The 21,219-nt window shown below is 34.1% G+C and overlaps 2 protein-coding genes across 2 annotated transcripts; one reads left to right on the plus strand and one right to left on the minus strand.

Annotated features, from left to right (window-relative positions):
* Positions 1-1,633: 1,633 nt before the first annotated feature.
* Positions 1,634-7,192, plus strand: LOC112284854 (NO-associated protein 1, chloroplastic/mitochondrial). The gene is made up of 12 exons (XM_024525166.3): positions 1,634-2,823; positions 3,502-3,687; positions 3,818-3,904; positions 4,018-4,097; positions 4,444-4,525; positions 4,960-4,980; positions 5,201-5,246; positions 5,549-5,667; positions 5,881-6,069; positions 6,211-6,300; positions 6,387-6,493; positions 6,811-7,192. The coding sequence occupies exons 1-12, from the start codon at positions 2,191-2,193 to the stop codon at positions 7,049-7,051; spliced, it is 1,881 nt and encodes a 626-aa protein (XP_024380934.1). The 5' UTR covers positions 1,634-2,190; the 3' UTR covers positions 7,052-7,192.
* Positions 7,193-11,735: 4,543 nt separating this feature from the next.
* On the minus strand, positions 11,736-16,677 carry LOC112285171 (xyloglucan O-acetyltransferase 1). The gene is made up of 7 exons (XM_024525780.3): positions 16,187-16,677; positions 15,207-15,624; positions 14,604-15,090; positions 14,187-14,464; positions 13,639-13,876; positions 13,072-13,389; positions 11,736-12,878 (listed from the first exon to the last, which is right to left on the minus strand). The coding sequence occupies exons 2-7, from the start codon at positions 15,447-15,449 to the stop codon at positions 12,649-12,651; spliced, it is 1,794 nt and encodes a 597-aa protein (XP_024381548.1). The 5' UTR covers positions 15,450-15,624; positions 16,187-16,677; the 3' UTR covers positions 11,736-12,648.
* Positions 16,678-21,219: the final 4,542 nt, after the last annotated feature.

Here is a 21,219-nt window from a genome sequence, read left to right on the forward strand (position 1 = left end):
TTAATAACCAAACAAACCAAAAAAATTAATGAGCATGGAAATTATACTGTGTATGCATCTTAAAATGATAGAAATGAGAATTGACTGCTGTATTCTTTTGAGTCTGAGGGTATTTATGATGATAGAACAACAATCAATATGTAGTTTTTCAATCAGAATATGTTTGTATACATGTGTATTTTATAGCTGATTTTTTTTAAAAAAATAACTTCATAAAAAAATACAAGAGTAGATTTTTTATACTCACAATTTTTGTTGCTTATGAACATAATGTTTGAAAGTAATGTTTTTTTTTTTTGTATAATTTATTGAAATATGGAAATTTTAACAAATTTAGTTTTAAAGACAGAATTGAATGTATTGGCATATGTATACTAATTATAGGATGTGCTCAATTTACAGCAAAATAATAGTGCAACTGAAATCCATATTGAATTGATGTCTTATGCTGTTTATTTATTTATTTATTTATTTAAAAAAATATGTAATTTCAAATCTATAAATCAATGTTTGTCATTTTTTTATTTTTTAAAATTTATCTTAACAGTTATGCTATTTACTTGTTAGTATTATATAAATTTTAAAAAGTAGATAGTTTTTATTTCTTATGTTTGTATATACATACAGACATACATACATACTAGTAGAAATCTATGTTGTGGGCCACAAAAAAAACATTGTAAATTATGTGTTGTAAATTAATATTTTGTTTCAAGTTTCATATTACATGAAACTCCATGTTGCATGTTGTTACATGTTGTGGTGTTCTTGAGCTCCACGCCTACTGATCTTGCACTACTACTCTTTGCAATCTATAGCAACAATATGCAAATTTTAATCTCTAATCGATCAAAAGTTGAGTTATTGCTATACTTTTGATGTAAACAATGAGATATGCAACAAATAAGAGATGGTTTTTGTCTCCTCTAGTTTATCATGTTGGTTTATCTCCTTGATCTATTTTATATAAGAGATATATACATACACTCTTTTTTCCTTTTTCTTTTTAGTATTTTGGCATTTATATTAAATTTTATGAATTAATTTATTTTAAGTTTTTGTATTACTTAGGTCCTTTGTAATACTTTTTTATACACATACATATATACATATATATGAGTATTCATAGGATGCATTAAAGAATTCAATTATGATATTTTAACCATATTTAAAACATACCAAGTTTAATGTGTATATAAACATACATATAGGATCCACACAATCCAATTCACTTTGATAGATAGAAGGTCAAAAAGAATAATAAATCCTCAATCAAGTAAGATTATAGTCTTATATACATAAGTACATACATACATATTAGGGTTTGCAAACCCTAAATTGTATTTCTCAACCATGAAACCCACATTCAACCATATTTCCATGTTCCCACCATATTTTCTTTCACCAACATGTGACCCTTAGGAGGGATAAAAAAAAAAAAAAAAAAAAAAAAAAAACACTAGAATAAAATAAAATAAAATGACATACATACCACGTCACGAGTAAGCGCAAGGGAACAAGGGAACACACTCAACAAGTGGGGGTTGGGTTGGGTTGGGAACAAGGGAACGCAGGTATGGGAACGTCACCTCTAAACCCTGAATGTGAGAGAGTGAGGCTTATCCGCGAGGGTCAAGGCCACTGTCCCCCCCTCGGCCACGACGTGTTTCTGATAATTTTGGGGGATCACATTTCGGCGCAATGTTTCGTAATGTTGTTGTAATGGGCATTCAATCCCATTAAGAAGAAGCTAAGATTTACTTACCGAGACCTTTTGACAAGGGGGGGCTTCCTTAGGATTGTTTTCACGGCCTTTTTTGGCCTGTGCTATGCTCATTTGAAGCTCGACAACACCGTATTAGGGAAACTCTTTTTTTCATTGTTTTGTTTTAGGATTTGAATTGCGCTTGACGACAGCCTCGGAGCTAATTTCAAGCTCGTTTTCTCTAGTTATTTGTAGTTCCGTGCATTCCTCTCGGCTTGTTGTTGGCGAAATGCGCTTTGTCGGGCCAAACTTAGCGTGGTTTTGAGTTGAAGGATAAATTTAAGAATCCGCGAGGCGTTGTGGCGCAAGTGTTCCCGGATTTCGATTTCTTTTGGATTTTGAGGAGGTAGGAATTTTTAGTTATATGGCTATATGATTAGTAATTCGAGATTCTTAAATTGAGCGAATTGTTATCGAGTTTAGAAATGGAGAAGTCTCTGGCTGCAGCTCATGTACTCGGGCTCCCTACTTCGAGCTTCACCCGAGTAGAGAAATTTAGAGATTCGTCAGTGCGAAACGCGCAGAAGCACCAATTTTTGCAGCTGAGGTGCACTGCAGTAGACCAAGATGACGACTGGGAAGGTAGTATTAGGGTATCCGATGAGTGGCAGCCACATCGTCAGAGCTTAAGAAGGGATACATTGTCAACCAACTCCTTACCTACACCTGTAGAACGTAATTCTAGACCTAGTCCAAGAAGAAGCAGCAATCAAAGATTAGCGGCTAGTTACGGGGCAGGGAAGGGGGATTCAATTAGCGAAGAGGACGAAGGTGGAAATTCTTTTACTGTGAATGCTGCATCCAATGTGACGGGGAAGAGCAGAGGAGAAATCTTCTTGGAGAGAGCCTTGGGGGCTCGCGATTTAATTACATCAGGAGAAACAGAAGTTGCTCGAGAATTGGTTGTTAAGTCTAAGAAGGAGAGGAAGAAGAAGAGGGAGAAGTTGGCAGCGTTTGTCTCAAGGCGAGACGAGCCTTGCTGCTATGGATGTGGAGCAGTCCTGCAATCGTCAACCGCTGAGGCGCCGGGTTTCCTTTCTCTTGATATATTTGAAGTGGTATGTTTCGAAATTATTGTTTGTTTGCTGTAGTAGTTTTAAGTGCGTTGAATTGAATCTCGGTGTTAACATTCAATAAAAACCCATGGTCTTCATTCGATGTGTTATCAAGGTCGTGATCTTATCGACGTAAACTTGCTTTCAATTGCTCAATTTCCAGTATATCTTTATTTCAGCGAAAGCAAGCATACATGTGGCACCACATTGCGAATTGTCTCCACACGGTTTTTGTTGAAACAAAATATTAACAATTCATAATGTAATTTATAAATGTTTCTATGTTCATAAGGAATGCAATTTTAATCGTTAGCTATAAATTTACCAAGTTGTGGGGAGCTGTTCTTTGGGAGGTATCACAATGCTTATTGATGTGAACTCCGGCTCCAGAAGTTTTAAGTGAACATTATCTTAGGTGGTCGCCAGAGGTCTTGGCAGCAGTGCTCAGCTGTCAACTTTGCATAATTCGTGGTATCTTAGACTAGCAGATTTCTTTACTTGTACTGCTGTAGTGCATCTTGTGTTTTGTTTAGCAATGACGATATTCCAGGGGTTTACAAGTTTTTGGAGCGTAAATTCTTGTCTAATTATCATTGTTTTGAAGGATACTGTAGGAGGGTTTTATTCGTTACGACGGGCAATATCTTGGGAGCCCTTACTTTGTTTTTATTCTTGTCGCAGAAAAAGAAGCACCATCAATTAGGGACTGTCCTTTGCGGTAGGTGTCAATTGCTCAGTCAAGGTGCGATGATCCCTGCTGTTAGTGGGAATGGCGGTTACGGTGAGGGAAAAGGCTTTGTTTCTTCAGACGAATTACGTGCCCAGCTGACGCACTTGCGATATGAGAAAGCTCTTATTGTGAAACTGGTACAAAGCCTTCTTTAATTTTTGAGAGCATTTCATCAATGTCCGACTTATATACGAACAGCTAGTTGTAACTTTCTTGTCTTCTGTTTCTGCTTACCTATAGCAATCAGAACGTGGCCGCTCTTTGCAGGTTGACATAGTTGATTTTAATGGAAGCTTTTTAACACGAGTTCGCGACCTGGTCGGTTCTAATCCCATCATTCTGGTTGTGACAAAGGTACAATATCCTGCTTACTGAAACAAGTATATATTATCAGTGTTCATTCTTCCTGTTCTGGTGTATATTTTTGTTTGTATGGTACTTATCATATGGCTGTTCGAAGAATGAAGGTAGACCTGCTTCCGAAAGGTACAGACTTGGCTGCAGTAGGAGACTGGGTAATACAGGCCACTATTGCGAAAAAACTCAAGTATAGTACATTGCAGCCTTTCCTTTCTCGATGCACACAATTGTTGAGGGGTTTGTAGCTATGAATTATTTAAGTTCAAAAGAGCAATTTTTTATTGCCTTGATTGATTGTCCTGCAAGTGTAAGTCACTGCAGTCCCCTGTTTTTTCTCTATCCGTATAAGGTGTTTGAGCAAATCGATTCCGTTATCATTTTTTTTCTCAATCCTAATATTTCTGCAAATATACTTAATATCTTATGGTACAAGTCTGTTTGTTGTAAATTTCTTCATAACTTGTGTCCCATCCATATAAGATTCATTCCTTTGATATGACTCAGGTCGTCGAAATTGGTTTGTTTGCATGCAGTGTTATTAGTGTACATTTAACGAGTGCCAAGGCTGCTACTGGAATATCTGGATTTTCTGCTCTAATGCTACGGCAGCGACAGGTAAATCTTGTTTTTAATTGTTCGAATCCTTAAATTTTCGAGCGAAATCTGGTCTTACCCTGCTTCTTTTGTATTACCTATACCCTGAACTAGGTTACTGGTGATGGTAGTTGCTCCTTCTGCTGCACAACTATGCTGGCCCAGATATACCAGTCGGAGACTGGAACGCATATGTAGTTCCTTTTGGGCAATATCTTCAACGGTACATTAGTAGCTTCTTCATTATCAGTGTATATGAAATGTTTGGGAAGTTTGTTTTTACTTTGTTGAACTTGTTTACTTGTACTCTTTGTATCCACCCTTTATTTGACTACTCCCTTCTGAGTAGCCTCACTTGTCCTGGATACGTGCCGATCAATAGCTTCGCAGTTATTTCTGGTACTACTCAGTCTCATTATCCCTCTAATATATGCTCCTTTGTCATTGTTGTGCAGGGTCGAGACGTCTATGTTCTGGTAAATAAATCATTCGAACATTTTCTTTTTTGATTAAAGATTCACATGTTTGCTGCATTTATGTAGGAGTCAATGTAGTTTGTAATCATGAATTGTTATTTGAATTTATTTAGCGTAACTAAGATCATAATGTGTTAGATCAGAGTCAAGATGGATGCTTCGGTGTCGTATTTCATCTATTCTTGTGGAATTAATTGTTTGAACTGTGATTTTTATGCAGGGATCAGCTAATGTTGGAAAATCTGCCTTTATAAGTACTCTGCTACGTAAGTGCATTCCTGCATCGAACTCATGGTTCGTGAGGTGTACTTGCAAGATACGCAAATTCTGGATATCTTTAGTATGCCACCTAGTGTCAAGTCTCAGCACGTTACTATGTGCTCACTTAATGTGCAGCACAAAAAGTTGAGAAAGATATTTCTCTTTTGTATAGCTGGCATCGCTCTGTAGAAGATTAAAACCTCACTTGAGAACCGGTTTCCATGACTTTAGAACATGATATGATTATTTTATGGTGTGTAATTTTGTGTAACGTTTGTTCGTGCACTCATCGGGTCTTATGTTGCAGGAGACATGGGCGAGCGTGACCCAATTGCAGCAGCGGCGCAAAGGTTTAGGCCCATCCAGTCTGCCATGCCTGGCACTACTCTTGGACCTATTCAAATAGATGCTTTCAGTGGCGGAGGGGTACTTACTCACCACTAAAGCATTTTTATTTCTGTCCACTTGCCCTCGCGGACCTTTATTTTGCGTACCATAATAAGTTCTTAAACACGCTTGATTTGCTTTTTACTTAGAGGCTGTTGTGTCTCCTGCATTTAACTGCATGTCTAATGAAGGAGCAGAATTGAGCAACTGTTGTAGCCTCATTACCCCTTTCAACATGAATGTCGAATGTAGAGCTTGTATGACACGCCTGGAGTGCATCTTCATCACCGACTGGCGGCTGCAGTTAGTCCCGAGGACCTCCCCCTCCTCGCACCCCGAAAACGTTTGGCTGGAAGGCTCATTTCAGCTCCAGATCCTTCTTTGAGTCTCGTCGGGCAGTCAATATTTTGGGGAGGGGTTGTTCGGATTGATGTGCTTGAGGTGAGCTCTTAGCATTTCGCTTTAAGGTGTTTCTTAATGTGGCAGGTGGTTGATATCTGCATCTAGGGATTTCCAGCAACACAGTGCATGGTTGCATACACTGCATGCATACTTACGAACTTTCATGTGGTGGACTTCCAGGCTCCAGAAAATATAGCGCTCACATTCTATGGACCTAATTCGATACCAGTTCTTGGAACTCTTACACCGCAGGCTGAGGTGTTTTATGAGGTATTCAAACTTCATTCCCCCACATTTTTCCAAGCGTTGAATTGAATCTTAACATTTTTCATGTTGTGTGGCCTTGGAAATTGCAGAAAGAAGTAGGCGTGCGACTGTTTCCTCCAGGAGGAGATAGAGCCAAAAACTGGCCTGGATTAGTCAACCAAGAAGTAGTTAGATTTACTGTGAACAGTCGTAAAAGGTATATCGTTTTCTGTTGCTCAGTTCTTAGCCTCATGCGAAGTAGACTTGAGCTTTGTTTTCTTTGTTTCTGTTTGGTTTTTTGCATTTAGGTGGTTCATCTTCGATTATGCCTTTTTAGCCCTTTGTGCAAACGTGCAAAGCACGGAATTTGTATAAGCCGATATGCTGCAACTTTTCCCCGATTACGAAACTTGTAGCCCGATCAGGGATGAATCTCTTTATGCTTCTGCAGCTATCGATATCCATGGTGTAATCATGATCGTTTTCTGCTTGCATTTTAAGGCATTTTTTTTTTGTGCAATTGATATCTTACAGGCCTGCAGGGGATCTGGCAATCTCAGGACTTGGGTGGATTGCTGTGGGAGTCGTCTATAGTGAGGAGGAAGAGACTGGTTACATAAATCATGTGGTGAGATTAAGAGTTTACACTCCTAAGGCCGTAGAGGTTTTCATGAGGCCTTCGATTCCGGTAGGGGTTAATGCTGCTGACTGGTACGAGTACATGGAAGTAGAGGACGACGAATCTGAGCAACTGATACCTACCTTAGTATATTAAGCTGTAGCCTAGTGTACCCTTTTTTCTTCGAGCATATGTCCCTAAACGGCAGCTAGGTTGTATCAGTTTCTGTATCGCCCACTCCTTTGCAATATTGAGATTCCCAATATGATGGGGCACACCAAGAGTATGTGACACTTTTTTCAAGTGTAAAAAGATCCGACGTGGCGCTAGTTTGTGGCATAGCTCCCAGGAGTTTCCATCACTGAAGTAGTAACACAAGTTCTGCACACTTCCGTAAACATTGTATGGGAGAATCCAGCAATTGCCGTCTCTTTGTATCCATAAACTTTTTCACGATCCAGCCATTTTTGTTATAGGTCTCATACATCGGCGATCGATGGCTCATTGTTAGCTTGTTGGGGCTTTCTATCAAGCAGTCTTCTCCACTTGGATATGCAAAACTCGAATTCTTTCACTGCAAACATCTATTCGCATCTTAGCCAATTGTGCTTAAAAAACACAGCTTAGTTACGTTCAGTCGACTGTGTCAAACTTTTATGTAGAAAAACTCAAATCTGTGTTGTGCCACGCCCAACATATGCTTCAATATTTTTGTTGTAGAATGACTATGTTGTGTTGATTGTTTTGAAAGTTTTTTTTTTAGAATGTCAATTTTAAAACTATTCTGAAACATTTAAAAATATTATTAAAAAAATATTAAATATAATTTGTAAAAAAACACTTGTAACACTTTGAAGAACAATATAGTATAGTCTAAATTAATTTAAAAAAAGTTTCAACGCAAATTTAAGAGATTCCCTTTTTATTCACAGCTAAATTCATACAGTGCTACTAAAAATTAAATGTTATGTTATGTTATGTTATTTATTTTTTGATTATTTTTTGATTAAACTTTCATGAATGTCATCCAAAGTTCTACCAAATGTCTCTACAAATGTTTGTAATTTTTTCAATTATTATTTTTTAAAAAAGTATAAAGATGTCAATTTAAATTTTAGAATGCCTACTTTCAAATTTTGATATCTTAAAAAAATGTGTTATGTCCTCCAAGTTTATTTTTTTATTTAAAAAAAACAAAAAATGAATTAATTATTTATTTTTAATTCTTAATCTACAGCTTCTAATATCTTTAAATGCATCAAATATGTTATAAATTTTACACTAAAAATATAATGATTTTTAATTTTTCATGATGATTTTACATATAAATTCTTAATGTAGAAATTATTAGATTTTTTATTTACTTATTTTAAATACTTTCTAAAATAGTTGATTTGTCACAACATTTATGTAATATGTAAGAACACACTTTTTTTCTACATAACACATGGTTCAAAAACATTTATCAAGTTTTGAGATAAATAATGTTCAAAAATTAATTTCATTAAAATAGAGTAGAAAAGACGGATTAAGGCTTATATGAGTGCAATGTAGAAATGCACTTGAATAACATAGAGATGTAAATAAGTAAAGCCTGGAAATAGCTTGTATAACCTTGGAGCTTTAATTTTTCAACTTTTTACAATTTTTGTAGATAATATAACTTATTTTACAACAAACTTGAAATTTCAAAAAATCTATGATTGGAGGCTTATAATGCTCTTCATTACTTTATATAAATGATTTTCAAAGATTAAAGTCTAACATAGAATTAAACTAATTTTTATAATAATAATTTATCTTAATTAAATGATTTTTATGTACATTTTTTTTGGATAATATCTTAATCAAGAGACAATTAATTCGACCAAGAAATTAAAATACACATTTATATTGTTGAAATTAGATTTTTCTAATGTATATACAGAATTACTTAGAAATTTTTAACTTTTGATGATAGAAGAGATAGGTCTTTATTCTTAGTTTGAAAATACAATAAAGTTAATATTCACAAGGTCACAAACAATTACATGCAATAATAGATCACAAACACAATTTTTTATTATTAAAGAAGATATAATAAGACATAAGTACATTAAGTCCATAAGAATCTAATGCATTAAAATTTATTAAATATTAGATTTATTAAATATAGGCCTATAAAAGAAAAATATTGTATTTTAATAGGACCATTAGATGAAAAAGTAAATAAAGACAAATATTTTAGAAGGGTCCAATTAATAATTTAGTAGAAAATTCCTTTAGAAATCATAAATAATAGATAGGGCAAAGTATAAGTTTTAATGTTTTTGGTGACTTTTTTTGTTATAGGAACTTCTATTTAGGTTTTAGGGCCATAAATAAGACAAGGCAAAGTAGATTAAATATAAAACTATTATATAAATCTTTAGGTGAAAGCTAAAGGTAATTTTTGTCAAAATTTATCAAAGAAAAACTTAGATTGACTTATAGAAAGGATCATTTGTGAATCATAGTTGAAATCAGAGTCCAAGGCATGAAAAAAAGCGCCAACATCAAACACAAGGTTATTTTGTGGATCAAAAAGTGGGAATAATGATAAAACTTTGAAAAGGCTTTTATAAGTGTTAAAATCATGCAAAGAAAATTTGTATTGACTTTGTGAGAGCTAAGCAAACTTAAAGTTTTATTTGATAATTCTATTATTAAGCAATAAATTGAAATCTATAATTTGAGCATTATTGTAAATTTGATATAAAATCCATAATTAAATATTTAAGGATTTGTGCATATACTTATACCAAGTGTGCAATCTAAATTTGAACTTAGTATGTTGGTCAAATTTGAAATTATTAAAATTCAATTGTGTTGGTAGTTTGTTGGTAGTTGGTAGTTTGAAGGTCAATAAGGATATTAAAGATTTACAAAGTTTCACCAATTAGTTTAAGCTAGAAAAATTTTAATTAGTAATTGACATGAAGATCAAAATTATACAAACTTTGACAACAAATTTATAGTAGCAAAAATAAATCTTGGCATTGGGAGAAATAATAAGATAAGAGAAGGAGGTCACTTGTCACCTAAGCTATTTTTTTGTCTTTTCTCTCAATTTATATGAGTGATTCTTTTTAAATATCTTGAGCTTGTTTCCAACTAAAAGACTAAAAGATGTGTAAATTTTTGAAGCATAATCAACTATAGATTAAAAAGTTATATGATTTTGAAATTGATGGTTGAGATTTGTTAAGGTTTGTGAGAAATTGGTTAGGATTTGTTAGGATTTTATTAAGGTTAAGACATTTAGAATTTATTTAGAATTTTTAAAAGATTTTTTAATATTTTTTTTATAATCACACAAATTTTATTTATGATTATTTGGATATTAATTAAAATTTTATAGAATATACCTAAGATTTCTCCAAGGTTTGATAAAGCACACTTGGGATTTCTTGAAACTTGCTTAGAATTTTGTTTAAGTTGTTTATAATTGAACAGATGTATGATTTAGTATTCATTAAAGTTAGAATTGATTGAGTTTAGGATTGTAGAAGGATTAAGATATGAGTGTTTCAAAATATCTTATGGATTTTTTCGAATTATTAAAAGAACCTTAAGGTTTAGATAAAGTTGTACAACCAAATTCTAGGTGCCATGTCAAGCTAGATTTCACATAGGAAAATAATAGATGTATGATATACCTTTGATTCTACTTCTATAATATGAATAAAATTTTGGATCTAAAATAAAATTCAGATAAAAAAAATATGGCTAAAAAAATTCTTTACCTTTAACTAAAGTTATTCACATCTTTTTACATTATAAAAATTATATTATTATAATAGGATCAAGAAATCTCTATAATTGCAACATATATCAAAGCCTGTAGATTTGTTGGAGAATGGTCTTTAAAGAATTAAAGTATCTTGGATGCTAATATATTTTTTATTTATAAAAAAGACAAAAAAATGCAATTTTTGGCATTACTATTTAGAACAAAGAGTTTATAAAGTATTTGTCTTCTTTATATTGAGCCAATTTGATAAATACCTTGTAAGAGGGGATTCTACTATCATATGGTACAAACTAAATTTATATTGGAAAAAAATATTGTTAAATAATTTATAATTTGACAAGCTCATGTTGAGGATAATCATTTTTTTGCAAATTTGTAAATTTGTTCAATTTATTAAGGTGATTATTATTGTAAAAGTTAAAGAAAAGACCTCTCTATAGACACTAAATTCTCTTATGGAACTATAGAAGATCTTTTCTTAAACTTTTTAGAACAAATAGAAGAACCAGAAGAAAAAACAATAATATGGCAAAAATTGGTAGAAAATTCTTTAGGTCATTGAAATCTCCATTGCATCTAGCTTCTTCAAACAAAATAGAGTTGTAGAACAAAACCTTATATTTTTTTATAAAGAGACATGGTTCAAGATTAGGTCTAAAAAAAACTATGATAATTTAACTGATTAGATATTTAAAAAAATAAAATTAATGAATAGAGATCTACAATCAATTTATTTTCATTAATATTTTGTCAACTATGCTTACAACAAACTACAAAATTTAAAATGCAAAAGTTTCGGAAGTACCTCTAAACCAAAACATTACAATATTAGGCAAAGTCAATCATGTACAAGATGGTTCTTAATCCAAAGAAACAAAAACAACATAAAAACATAAATCAAATAAATAAATACAACTAAAATCAATATCCAAATTCATCATCCAATAAAGTAAAGCATGATTGCCTAACAACACTGTTTTTTTCAAAGAAATAAAAAAGCAATAAAATTAGATAAAATTCTAGTGTACCACACAGTGATTAAGTAATACATTCACCAAATGCAATTGATAAGCTGAATATTTCTCCCAATTTATTAGCCTATTGATCCCACCTACATAGTATAATAGGTAGTTAGTTGGGTCTCAGACTTTGCTCTACCTCCTCATATATCAATACAATTGGTTTTCCCATTTGTTTCAAAAAAAAAGAAAAAGAAAAAGAGAGGAATAATGACTTGACTGACTACTAATTGCTTATACATTTGGGTACATGTATCAAACGCTGGATATCGTTCCTTCTACCACAAATGTGTTCTGCCCCAGGCAAAAACGTACCCTAAAGTTGCTTATTTGGTTTAGGGTTTAGGTTCTGAGACTCCAAGCAGTTGCAGTATTTGGTTACAGAAATCGCTTGCTGCAGAGTTACCCAGACAAGTAATTGAGAAAGTAGCCTAGTCGACTTGAAGGTCTTCCTATATTACATAAATTTCAGGAACAACCCAAACCCACTTCTGTAGGTTTCGTCATTCTGTATGAATTAGCATGCCATGACACTCCAAAATCGCCTAAACCTCAGCACTTCCCTCAACTAACAATTCATGTGAAGAATCCTCCAGTTGAATCTCCGGGTGACTTAGTATTCTCATAGCTCATCGTCTGCTCGACCACTGAGATGACTGCTGAAATTCCTGGCTTGATTCCTTGAACTACATGGTACTGTTTTTCCGCCCTGTGATGGCATGCTTCAAATCTGACTACCCGTCTTTGAATCTTAATCGTAGGACCCGGATGGATACTAAGCCTTACTAGCATCCAGCAATTTGTGAGACGATCAAAATGCTGATGCACCTGTTCCGAGGCCACGCGCAGGTACGTTTATCAGCTTTCATTAATCAACCCTAGTTAGTGCCACCACAGCCACCCTTAGGAGCATTTTAGGATGTGCTCAATACTAGATCGTTCTACACCCTTGGGGGAGTGTCTCACTTGAAGATAACGTCTCGGAGAGAGTGCACGAGCATGTCATTCCAAGTGTCGATAGGACCTGGGAGACACCAGTGAAGGCAATCGTTCGGAATAATGTTGCCTCTTTTGTCTTTTGCCTTGTCGTCTTTGGTCCGGTACGAGTTTGGATGTCCATCAGGTCGCATTTGTGAAAGATGGGTTATTCTCAACAGCTTCAACCGATCCTTGGCCACCACCCCAAGCTCCTCTGCACAAGATGAACATAAGTAATGTTTTCTTTGCTCTGGTTTTAAAATAATTGCAGAGAGGGCTTTTTTAAAGTGGAATCACTACGCACAAACTATCATCTGACGATTTTTTATTTTTTTTGGGTACAGTGAGAGCTGGAAGACAAAGAGCAGGAATTGTTCTGCTGCAGAGAGGAGGAGATTAGTGCTGACCTGTGGTGTTCTTGAACTGCCTCATCTGAATGTCATACATCCATTTCGTCAAAAAGCTCATGGGTACACCTCCGGGAGTGGTACGAGGGCATCTGCCGCCACTGTCCCAATCTCCATCCTCGAAATGTTCAGGAGTGAACGATCGATAAACAGTGGTGCCGGAAAATCCAGGAATCGTCAGGCTTCCCTTCAGAATGTTAGCTATTGCTTTGTTGTAAGGCGGATCGAACCCGATTTCATTTTTACAAGCCGGCAGTCCATGGCAACCCAATAAATTTCCCTTCTCAAAATACATGGCTTTCTTGTACCACCATTGACCTGGAAAACCCAAAATCTAAAGTCAGCCTGATCCTACCGAAGAATTAAAACCATAGCATGAGCTGAAATCTGGAAATGTGATCTTCAACCCTGGACCCCAAACTCTTTCTTAGTCCTGCTCACAATGAGTTAGTTCCAATGAGTTTTTATTATTATTTTTATTTTAATATGTGTAATTTGCATGGAAAACTTCTACAGTAGTACACAATCAAGTAATACACAATAAAAGGGCGAGTATTCCATGCTGACCTGTAGAGATATGTAGAATGTCAACTCCAACAGCTGCCTTCACCCAAACTTCATCGAGCTCATCAACATAGATATGCTTCACTGTCTCTGTAGTGTTGTCGGGCCATGTGATCGACTTGTCCTCCACACGCACAAGGTAAGGTGACCAGTGTATCGATAGTGTAAAATTGAACGATCGGAAGAGGTAAGTATTGAACCTATCGTCCTCGGTGTGATACGTATTTTTCGGATCCTCCACCTGTAGTTAACATAACCAGAAGCGAACGTAAATCTTTCGAATCTGCCTCATCTCTTACGAGCTTCTCCAGACCAAACATGGACAAGAAGGAATGCAAAGGTTCTGGAGCTCCTAATTCACCGTCATTAATTGTTCCATGTGTAGGCTTCACTCGCAGGGAAGAATAACCCTCTCATAGTTACCACAAAACATTCAATAAAGCTACCGATGTTGTAGGTTGACTAGATTAGTACTTCACATAGTTCACTAATCGAGCGCATAAATATATTTGCTACAATCTTACAGATATGTAAAAGCCCAAAGCAAATACCTGAACAAGAACACAAAGCAGAGATTGGAACTGGTTACGAGCGATGGAATCACCCGCAAACACCATGGAACGGTTGCGCATGGCAGTCAAAAAGGATGGAGCATCTATTTTAGGCAGGTCACATTGCTCAGGTTTCCACTTCCAGTACAGGTACCCGTCGTCTGGCCGCCCATTCTTGTGGCAGTTTTGATGACCTTGAATAAACCTGCAAGTGGTACTATTGTATTGTGGGGACGTAGAATCTGGAATCCACTTCCCTTGCTCTAAATTACACTCTCCTGTAATCGAAATATGTCATTCACTGTTGAGATATCAAAGTTGAATTTAGCTTGATAGTCTGTCCTTCAGCAATGGGGGTTCTTGTACTGCACGAATAGACATAAAAGCACTAGCAAGATTAGACGTAACGCTTCCTACCTTGAGAAGTTGGCCCATATGAAGTGTCATGGGATGTCGGCGTTGGCGGTGTTCCTTCCATCACAATCTCACCCGTCTTTCCTTCCTTCGAGGATTCGTCAGCTCTTCTCGTGTCGTTCACTGAGGTATCCCCCTCAACAGTTGAGTTATACACTGCGGTGGAGTTGTTCACTGGAGGCTCCCCTCCTGAGTCCTCCAAGAAGCTGGAGCTTGATACATTGTTTCCATCCTCTGTACCGCTTGCAGAGGCGTTCGTGGATTTGAAATCACTTTCGCCAAAATTTGGATTCTTCATTCCCGAATCTTTTGCCTCAGATTCATTATCCTCTCCATCTACAGAAGTCGAATTGCTATTTTTTCCTCCAGAAATAGAGGGTTCAGATCCATCCACTTCATTTCCAGTCCCCGTTGGGTCGTTGTCAGTTTGGGTACTGCTGCTGCTGTCGTTAGGAGAGTCCATGACATCGGTCGATTCTGAGACATCCTCCTGTCATTAAAACAACGGATGAGTGAAAGAAAAGCAGGAACAAAATTGGTCATATGAATTGAATGGCCAGCATGAATGAAAGATGAAAACTGAAGGGGTAGAGAAGATAGACGTACCCCAGAGGGATTATAGTTCAGAGATTCCGGCGCTCGCTGTCCTTGAAAGAATCCGTTGTTTTCCGAAGGAACATTCGAACTGGTGTAGAACAGGTAGGACCGCATGATTGCAAATGGGAGGAGGGCCACAAACAACGCAATGCAAACTAACTTCCTCTGCCTCGGCACGCCCAAGTCGGACAAAAGAACCCTTCCGGACGCCTTCTCTACATCGCACATGGCCATTTCCTGTCCCTTCCCCATCTCAGCGAACTACCAACACTCACGTGATGTTAATCAGATCGCCCTCGTCGTCGCCGTATGCGGAAATGTCTCATTCCCAACGTCGCGCCTTCACGTCAACGGAGCTGCCTAGTGAAGCGCATCATCACCGCTCAAAACCTCCGTAAAGGAACATTCTGAAGCCTCCGCACAGGACCTGTGACAGATAGGGAAGGTACGCTAATGAGCATGGCGTGAATGGTAAGCCGTGCCAGAAATGTGTAGCTTCACCCACGAATGTGTATTAGACCCCCATTCAAACAAGGTCGCTAACACTCTAAAACTTACTTAGCCTTATTGGCGCCTCGCTTCATTGCAAAGATGACAATGCCGTGTTAAGTAAGTGAATTAAGAGATTAGAACATAGATACGGTGTCGGTGGATCCGAATCTCTAGAGCTAGGTTTAGAATGTAAGTCACCCCAAAACGCAATGAAGTTGTTCAGCGAGTATAAATCAATGGAGACTGTTTCGCAAACCGGCTGGAGTCCGTGTAACAAGAATTGTCACACTACAAACAATGCAGACTCGAAACCGTTCAACGCAAACAGGACACAACGATCACAGGAAGAAGGATAATCTCTCGTCATTTACGCCGCGCCTAACTTCGGATGCCCGTTACTGCCCTCTAACAAACAAAACTCTCAACATACATTCCCAGAAGTGGCACTTATCGAACGAGGAGAAGAGGAAGAGTGACAGCGATTAACAGATCCATACCCAGAGCACAGAAACGGCGTACACGTCCACGGAACAAATCCACAGCGCTCCCGCGAGCTAGAACCCACAGCGCACCGTCAACGAATTTCCAAATCCGCTCAACGAATCCCCGAGTCCCTTTCCACGCACAAAACGCCTCCGCGCGTGAATTTGCAGCTGAACTGCCAGCCTCCACACTCCAGGCACAGCCGATGGGGTGGTTCCACCAGGCAGGTTATCAGCACGAGGCCACGCGAGGTTGGCGACGAAAGAAGAATGATCGCGGTTATGGCTGGAGGAGGAGGAGATACAGTGCGACGCAGCAGCAGCAGTGAGTCGCAATAATGGAGCTGGCTACTAGAAACACCGTAAAGACTTGACTGAATCAGGCGGAGGAGCATTATTGTTATTGTTGTTATTACTAACGCACTGATAGCGAGAGTGTCATCCCTCTCGATGGCGACCACGTCAACAGCGTTTAAAGGCGTCCCATTTGCATGCGAAGCTCGCTCCCCAAAACAACCAAGCAGCATCAGATCTTCTTCTCACCTGAAGAAAAGGAACCACGAGGAGAGGAGGAATAGCAAAATTAATAGTTTCGATTGGTCCCTGACCCACGGAACCCAAGCAACGCGGCACCTGCCTGTGCCCCTATAATTCACATGTACGTGTGTATTACAATTTTGTTTTATTTTATTTTTATTTCCGTTCCAGAATGATGCCACCGTGACATTCAACAATTCCAGAAAGTGTCCCATGAGACAGACCCAGTTTTTATTATTATTATTATTATTCGCGACTGTGCAATATATCCATATATATATATATATATATATATATAAAAATCCATGTGCGTGTGGGTGTGGGTGTGTCGTCGCGGCTGTTGCTCCTCCTCCTCCGTGCGCTGCTGCTGCCCGATGCTTCAATCCATCCATCCATCCATCCATCAATCCGTCAAGCAATCAATCAATCAATCAATCTGCTCACCCTAAAACCAAGTGCAGTTGGGATTTCTTGCAGCTCGGTGCCCGATCATTATCATCATCATCAACATCTCGGTGATCAGTGGGTGTGAGTGTGAGTGTGTGTGATGCACACACCCTCACTCACACATACACACACTAACAGTGTTGTTATAGTTGTTGTTGGGAATGGGAATGAATTCGTGAATGAATGGTCGGATATACTAACGCAGCAAGCAGCATTAGTCCCTCCCTCCCTCCCTCCCTCGGTGCATTCATTCATGAGTCTCTCTCTCTCATTCACTCATTCTCATTTTTCTCTCTTTTTCTCTCAACCTCAACTAATCAATCAGACATTAATCCTCCCATGTCCATGTTCAGTGTAGCCACATGCCAAACCCCAATTTATTATTATTAATCATACTAATACATATAAATTGAGTTTTTAATTAATACTGAGATGTTAAAATAGTTAGAAAATAATTGCACAGGGTGAGTATCTCACAAAATGTTTTAATCATACAATTAATTTTTCAGTAATTTTTAAAATTAAGAATGGACTTCGATGTTTTTATTTTTATTTTTATTTTTAACAAATGATATAATACTTGTACATAGAAATGCACTAATTTTTTTTTGTTTCTATTTTTTTTGTTTCTATTCATTGGATCACTTTTATACCAGTGATAAATTTAAGATTCAAACATTAATTAATATATTACATTTCTACATAATAAAATATAATCCGATTGATTGACTTGACCATTTTTTAAAGGCCATTTAGTTGTAGTATCAACCTCTTCTACAATCACAAAGGTTTTAATACTTATCCAAAACTAAAATGCCATGATATTTTCCATAAGAAGTTGTATGTGTAGTTGTATTTAATGTTAGTCAAATTGGTTTTTTGTATTTTATAATTGATATTATATAGGCATTTTTTACAATATTATTTTTTGAAAGAACAACAAACATTTGTGACATCATATAGAAAAATAAGATTTTAAAATGATGTTTGAGACTTATGGGATTTAAGTAAAAGTAAACGTGAATTGAATTTATATGTACACAAGATCATAATTACAAAAGAATAATTTATTGTGAATGATAAATGAAAAGTTACAGATTTCCAAATATAACGATAATTTCAAACAAAAATAATAATACGATTCTTCTAAATAGATGTAAATATATGAAAAGACAGTAACTTTATAATTTCTTAGAAAGAAAAAGATTTGCACAAGGCTCTTAGAAATATCTTCAAACAGTTAGTTTTTCTATGTTACTTACAGAAACTTTTAAAAACCTCTAAATGTTTTATGAAATGGTATAAATACTATTGAATTTTTTTTGTTGATAAATTTCACAATCTAAACATTCTAATTTTGATGAATTTAGATTGTTGATAAATTAGAATGTTTATTAACAATAAATTATGTCAGAAACTTTTATTTAGTTTTCATATTAAATCCTGGCAATATGAGTAACAAGGAAGCTATTTTATGTAACTATACTGTGGAGGTAAAATTCTCAAATGTAATTAAATCATTCTAGAAAATAATAGATTGCTAAATTTCAAGCAGAATTTTACAACTACTCATCAGCAAATCAGACAATGATATCAAAATACATATTATTTCACTTTAATAGATAGTAATCATCACATTAGAAATATTATTTGGATATAAATTATATGCCTGTATAACAAATGAAGACTTGGTATGGTATAAAGATTTTGGTTAAGGAAACACCGAAAGTTTTGTAAAACTACTTTAATTAATAATATTTGAATTATTGTCCTTTATTGACTTGTTAATAGTTGTAACCAAAAACTCATTGTTGAAAGTAATTAACTTAATTAATGTTATTAATTTTTTAAAACTATATAGATATATATTGTCATATAAAAAATGATTTCATTAAAAAATTATTTACACCTTATAATTTTTTTAATCTTTTATACTAAGTTGCTAAAGTGTTTTGGATTTTTTTGCATTTCTTTGTTAGATTTATTTTAATTTTTTTTTAAAACACTCTTATCTAAGAATCAGTAAATATTTACAAGAAGTGACACATTGGTCTACTTTGGTAAAATAGAATAAAAGAAAAAAAGAAAAAGAAAAAGAAAAAGAAAATAAGAAGCACAAATTTGTTATTTAATGGTTTTATATAAACTCAAATATATATATATATATATATATATATATATAGATGTGTGTGTTTGTGTGTGGCCTTTGAAATAGATTAGATCATTCTTTATTTTTGTAAAAATTAAAAAATAAAAATATTAATAAATTAGTTAACAATGTATACATGCCAACATCTGGATGAATATTTTAATATTATTTATTATTAAATTTAAAAATTAATACATTATTTAACTTAAAAATAACAGTGATTCTTGAATATGTAAAATTATAAATAAAATTAAAATTCTTAATAACTTAATTGCTATTATTTTTATTCATATTGGCACTTTGTTGACTTGCTATGATGACCTTGTATACTAATTTTTATTATAATTTTTTTTCTATATTTAAAATTTTAAAAAATCTTTTCATGTTCTAATAATCACAAAATTTTATGGATATATTGTTAAATAAATAAATAAAACTTCTACAACCATTTTTTTAATAATTAGCATGTATGCATGAGCATCCTAAACAAAACCAAGCCACAACAACATGCCATAGCATACTTGTTCCATCTCAAATATTCCTTAGGATCTACACTTAGCTTCTCAATCAAAGCAACATCTTTTAATACTTAGATGTGGTCCTTGTAATCTTGACAAATTTTGTAAATAATTTGGAGTTTCTTTAGGGAAGTAGTTTAGTGGCAAGTTTAGTGCAGCAATATCTATTAGGGATGTAGTGCTAAAAATAATATATATATATATATATATATATATATATATTCACTATTAGACATGTAACATTTTAAATTCAAATCATAAATTTTAGATATCTATAATATAATCTATGTTTAATGTTTATTTTACAACAATGTTGTTGGAATTATGTAATTATTTATAATTCAAGATAAAACTACAAAAGAAATTATATAAATTTATTAAAAATTAATTATTTTGTTATAAATAGTACAGATTCATATTCTGAATAAATTATAATTATTTTTAAAGTATCTTCTAAAGAATTATATAAAGGATTTAAATGGTAGTCTATAAATATTTTAAAAATACATATAATTATGTCATGTGTTGTATATAGTGTCATATAGTTCTAAATACATTTTTTTTTATTGCAAATAAACAAAAAAATTTGAAATATCTGATAAAAATTAATAAATAAGAAGTAAACTACATAACGACCATACAATATATTCTAAATAAAAATTAAGACATTGAAAATAATAATTTTTATAAATGAATTGCTTCAAAAGACAAAGAGTTAAGACAAATCTTTGTAAAAATTTATATTTCTAATCTCATAAATAATAAATTAAATGTTAGAATCAATATATTTAATTATTTTATAATTTTACAAATCAAACATTTGCTAAATAATTTAACACCCAAGAAAAAGACAATTAAAGTCTATTTATATATAATTTAAGAAGTTTGATACATATAAGACAAAAATAATTTGTACTTTCAAACAAAGATGATTTAACATTTCAAATTCAATGTATATTATTTAATATAATGAATCTTAATTTAAAATCTAATTTTTTATATTATTTTATACGTCAATATCAAAAATAATTTTGATTTACCTTACAATACTTTAAAATAAATGTAAGATACTTATAAGACCAAAAAATAAATTCAAAACATTAAGACTTAAGATATAATTAATTGGACTTATTTTAAATAAAGAATAAACATACTTTTTTTGAATAAAGCAGGATCTAAGATCAAGTTATTCAAAAAAATATTATAGAGCATGAATAATATAGAGTTTTGATATATATATATATATAGAATATCAGATATTTTAATAAAAAATTAAATATATTTTTAATTTTATTTGTATTAAATATTTGATATTCTATAATATTACACTTAAATGTCTACTTCAAAAAACAATTGTAGATGAATTAATTAAAAAAATAGTTTAGATATTTTTATTA

This window comes from Physcomitrium patens, chromosome 7 (genome assembly GCF_059467195.1).
Source record: "Physcomitrium patens ecotype Gransden chromosome 7, ASM5946719v1, whole genome shotgun sequence".
Lineage (NCBI taxonomy): Eukaryota > Viridiplantae > Streptophyta > Bryopsida > Funariales > Funariaceae > Physcomitrium > Physcomitrium patens.

Excerpts from the sequence above, each read along its gene's own strand:
- LOC112284854 (XM_024525166.3), top strand. The coding sequence starts at position 2,191 with ATGGAGAAGTCTCTGGCTGCAGCTCATGTACTCGGGCTCCCTACTTCG. Across the intron at positions 2,824-3,501 it reads CTCTTGATATATTTGAAGTG|AAAAAGAAGCACCATCAATT; the intron begins GTATGTTTCGAA and ends TTCTTGTCGCAG. Across the intron at positions 4,098-4,443 it reads ACTATTGCGAAAAAACTCAA|TGTTATTAGTGTACATTTAA; the intron begins GTATAGTACATT and ends GTTTGCATGCAG.
- LOC112285171 (XM_024525780.3), bottom strand. The coding sequence starts at position 15,449 with ATGGGGAAGGGACAGGAAATGGCCATGTGCGATGTAGAGAAGGCGTCC. Across the intron at positions 13,877-14,186 it reads TGCTTTGTGTTCTTGTTCAG|GTGGAGGATCCGAAAAATAC; the intron begins GTATTTGCTTTG and ends TGTTAACTACAG. Across the intron at positions 12,879-13,071 it reads GCAGTTCAAGAACACCACAG|AGGAGCTTGGGGTGGTGGCC; the intron begins GTCAGCACTAAT and ends CATCTTGTGCAG.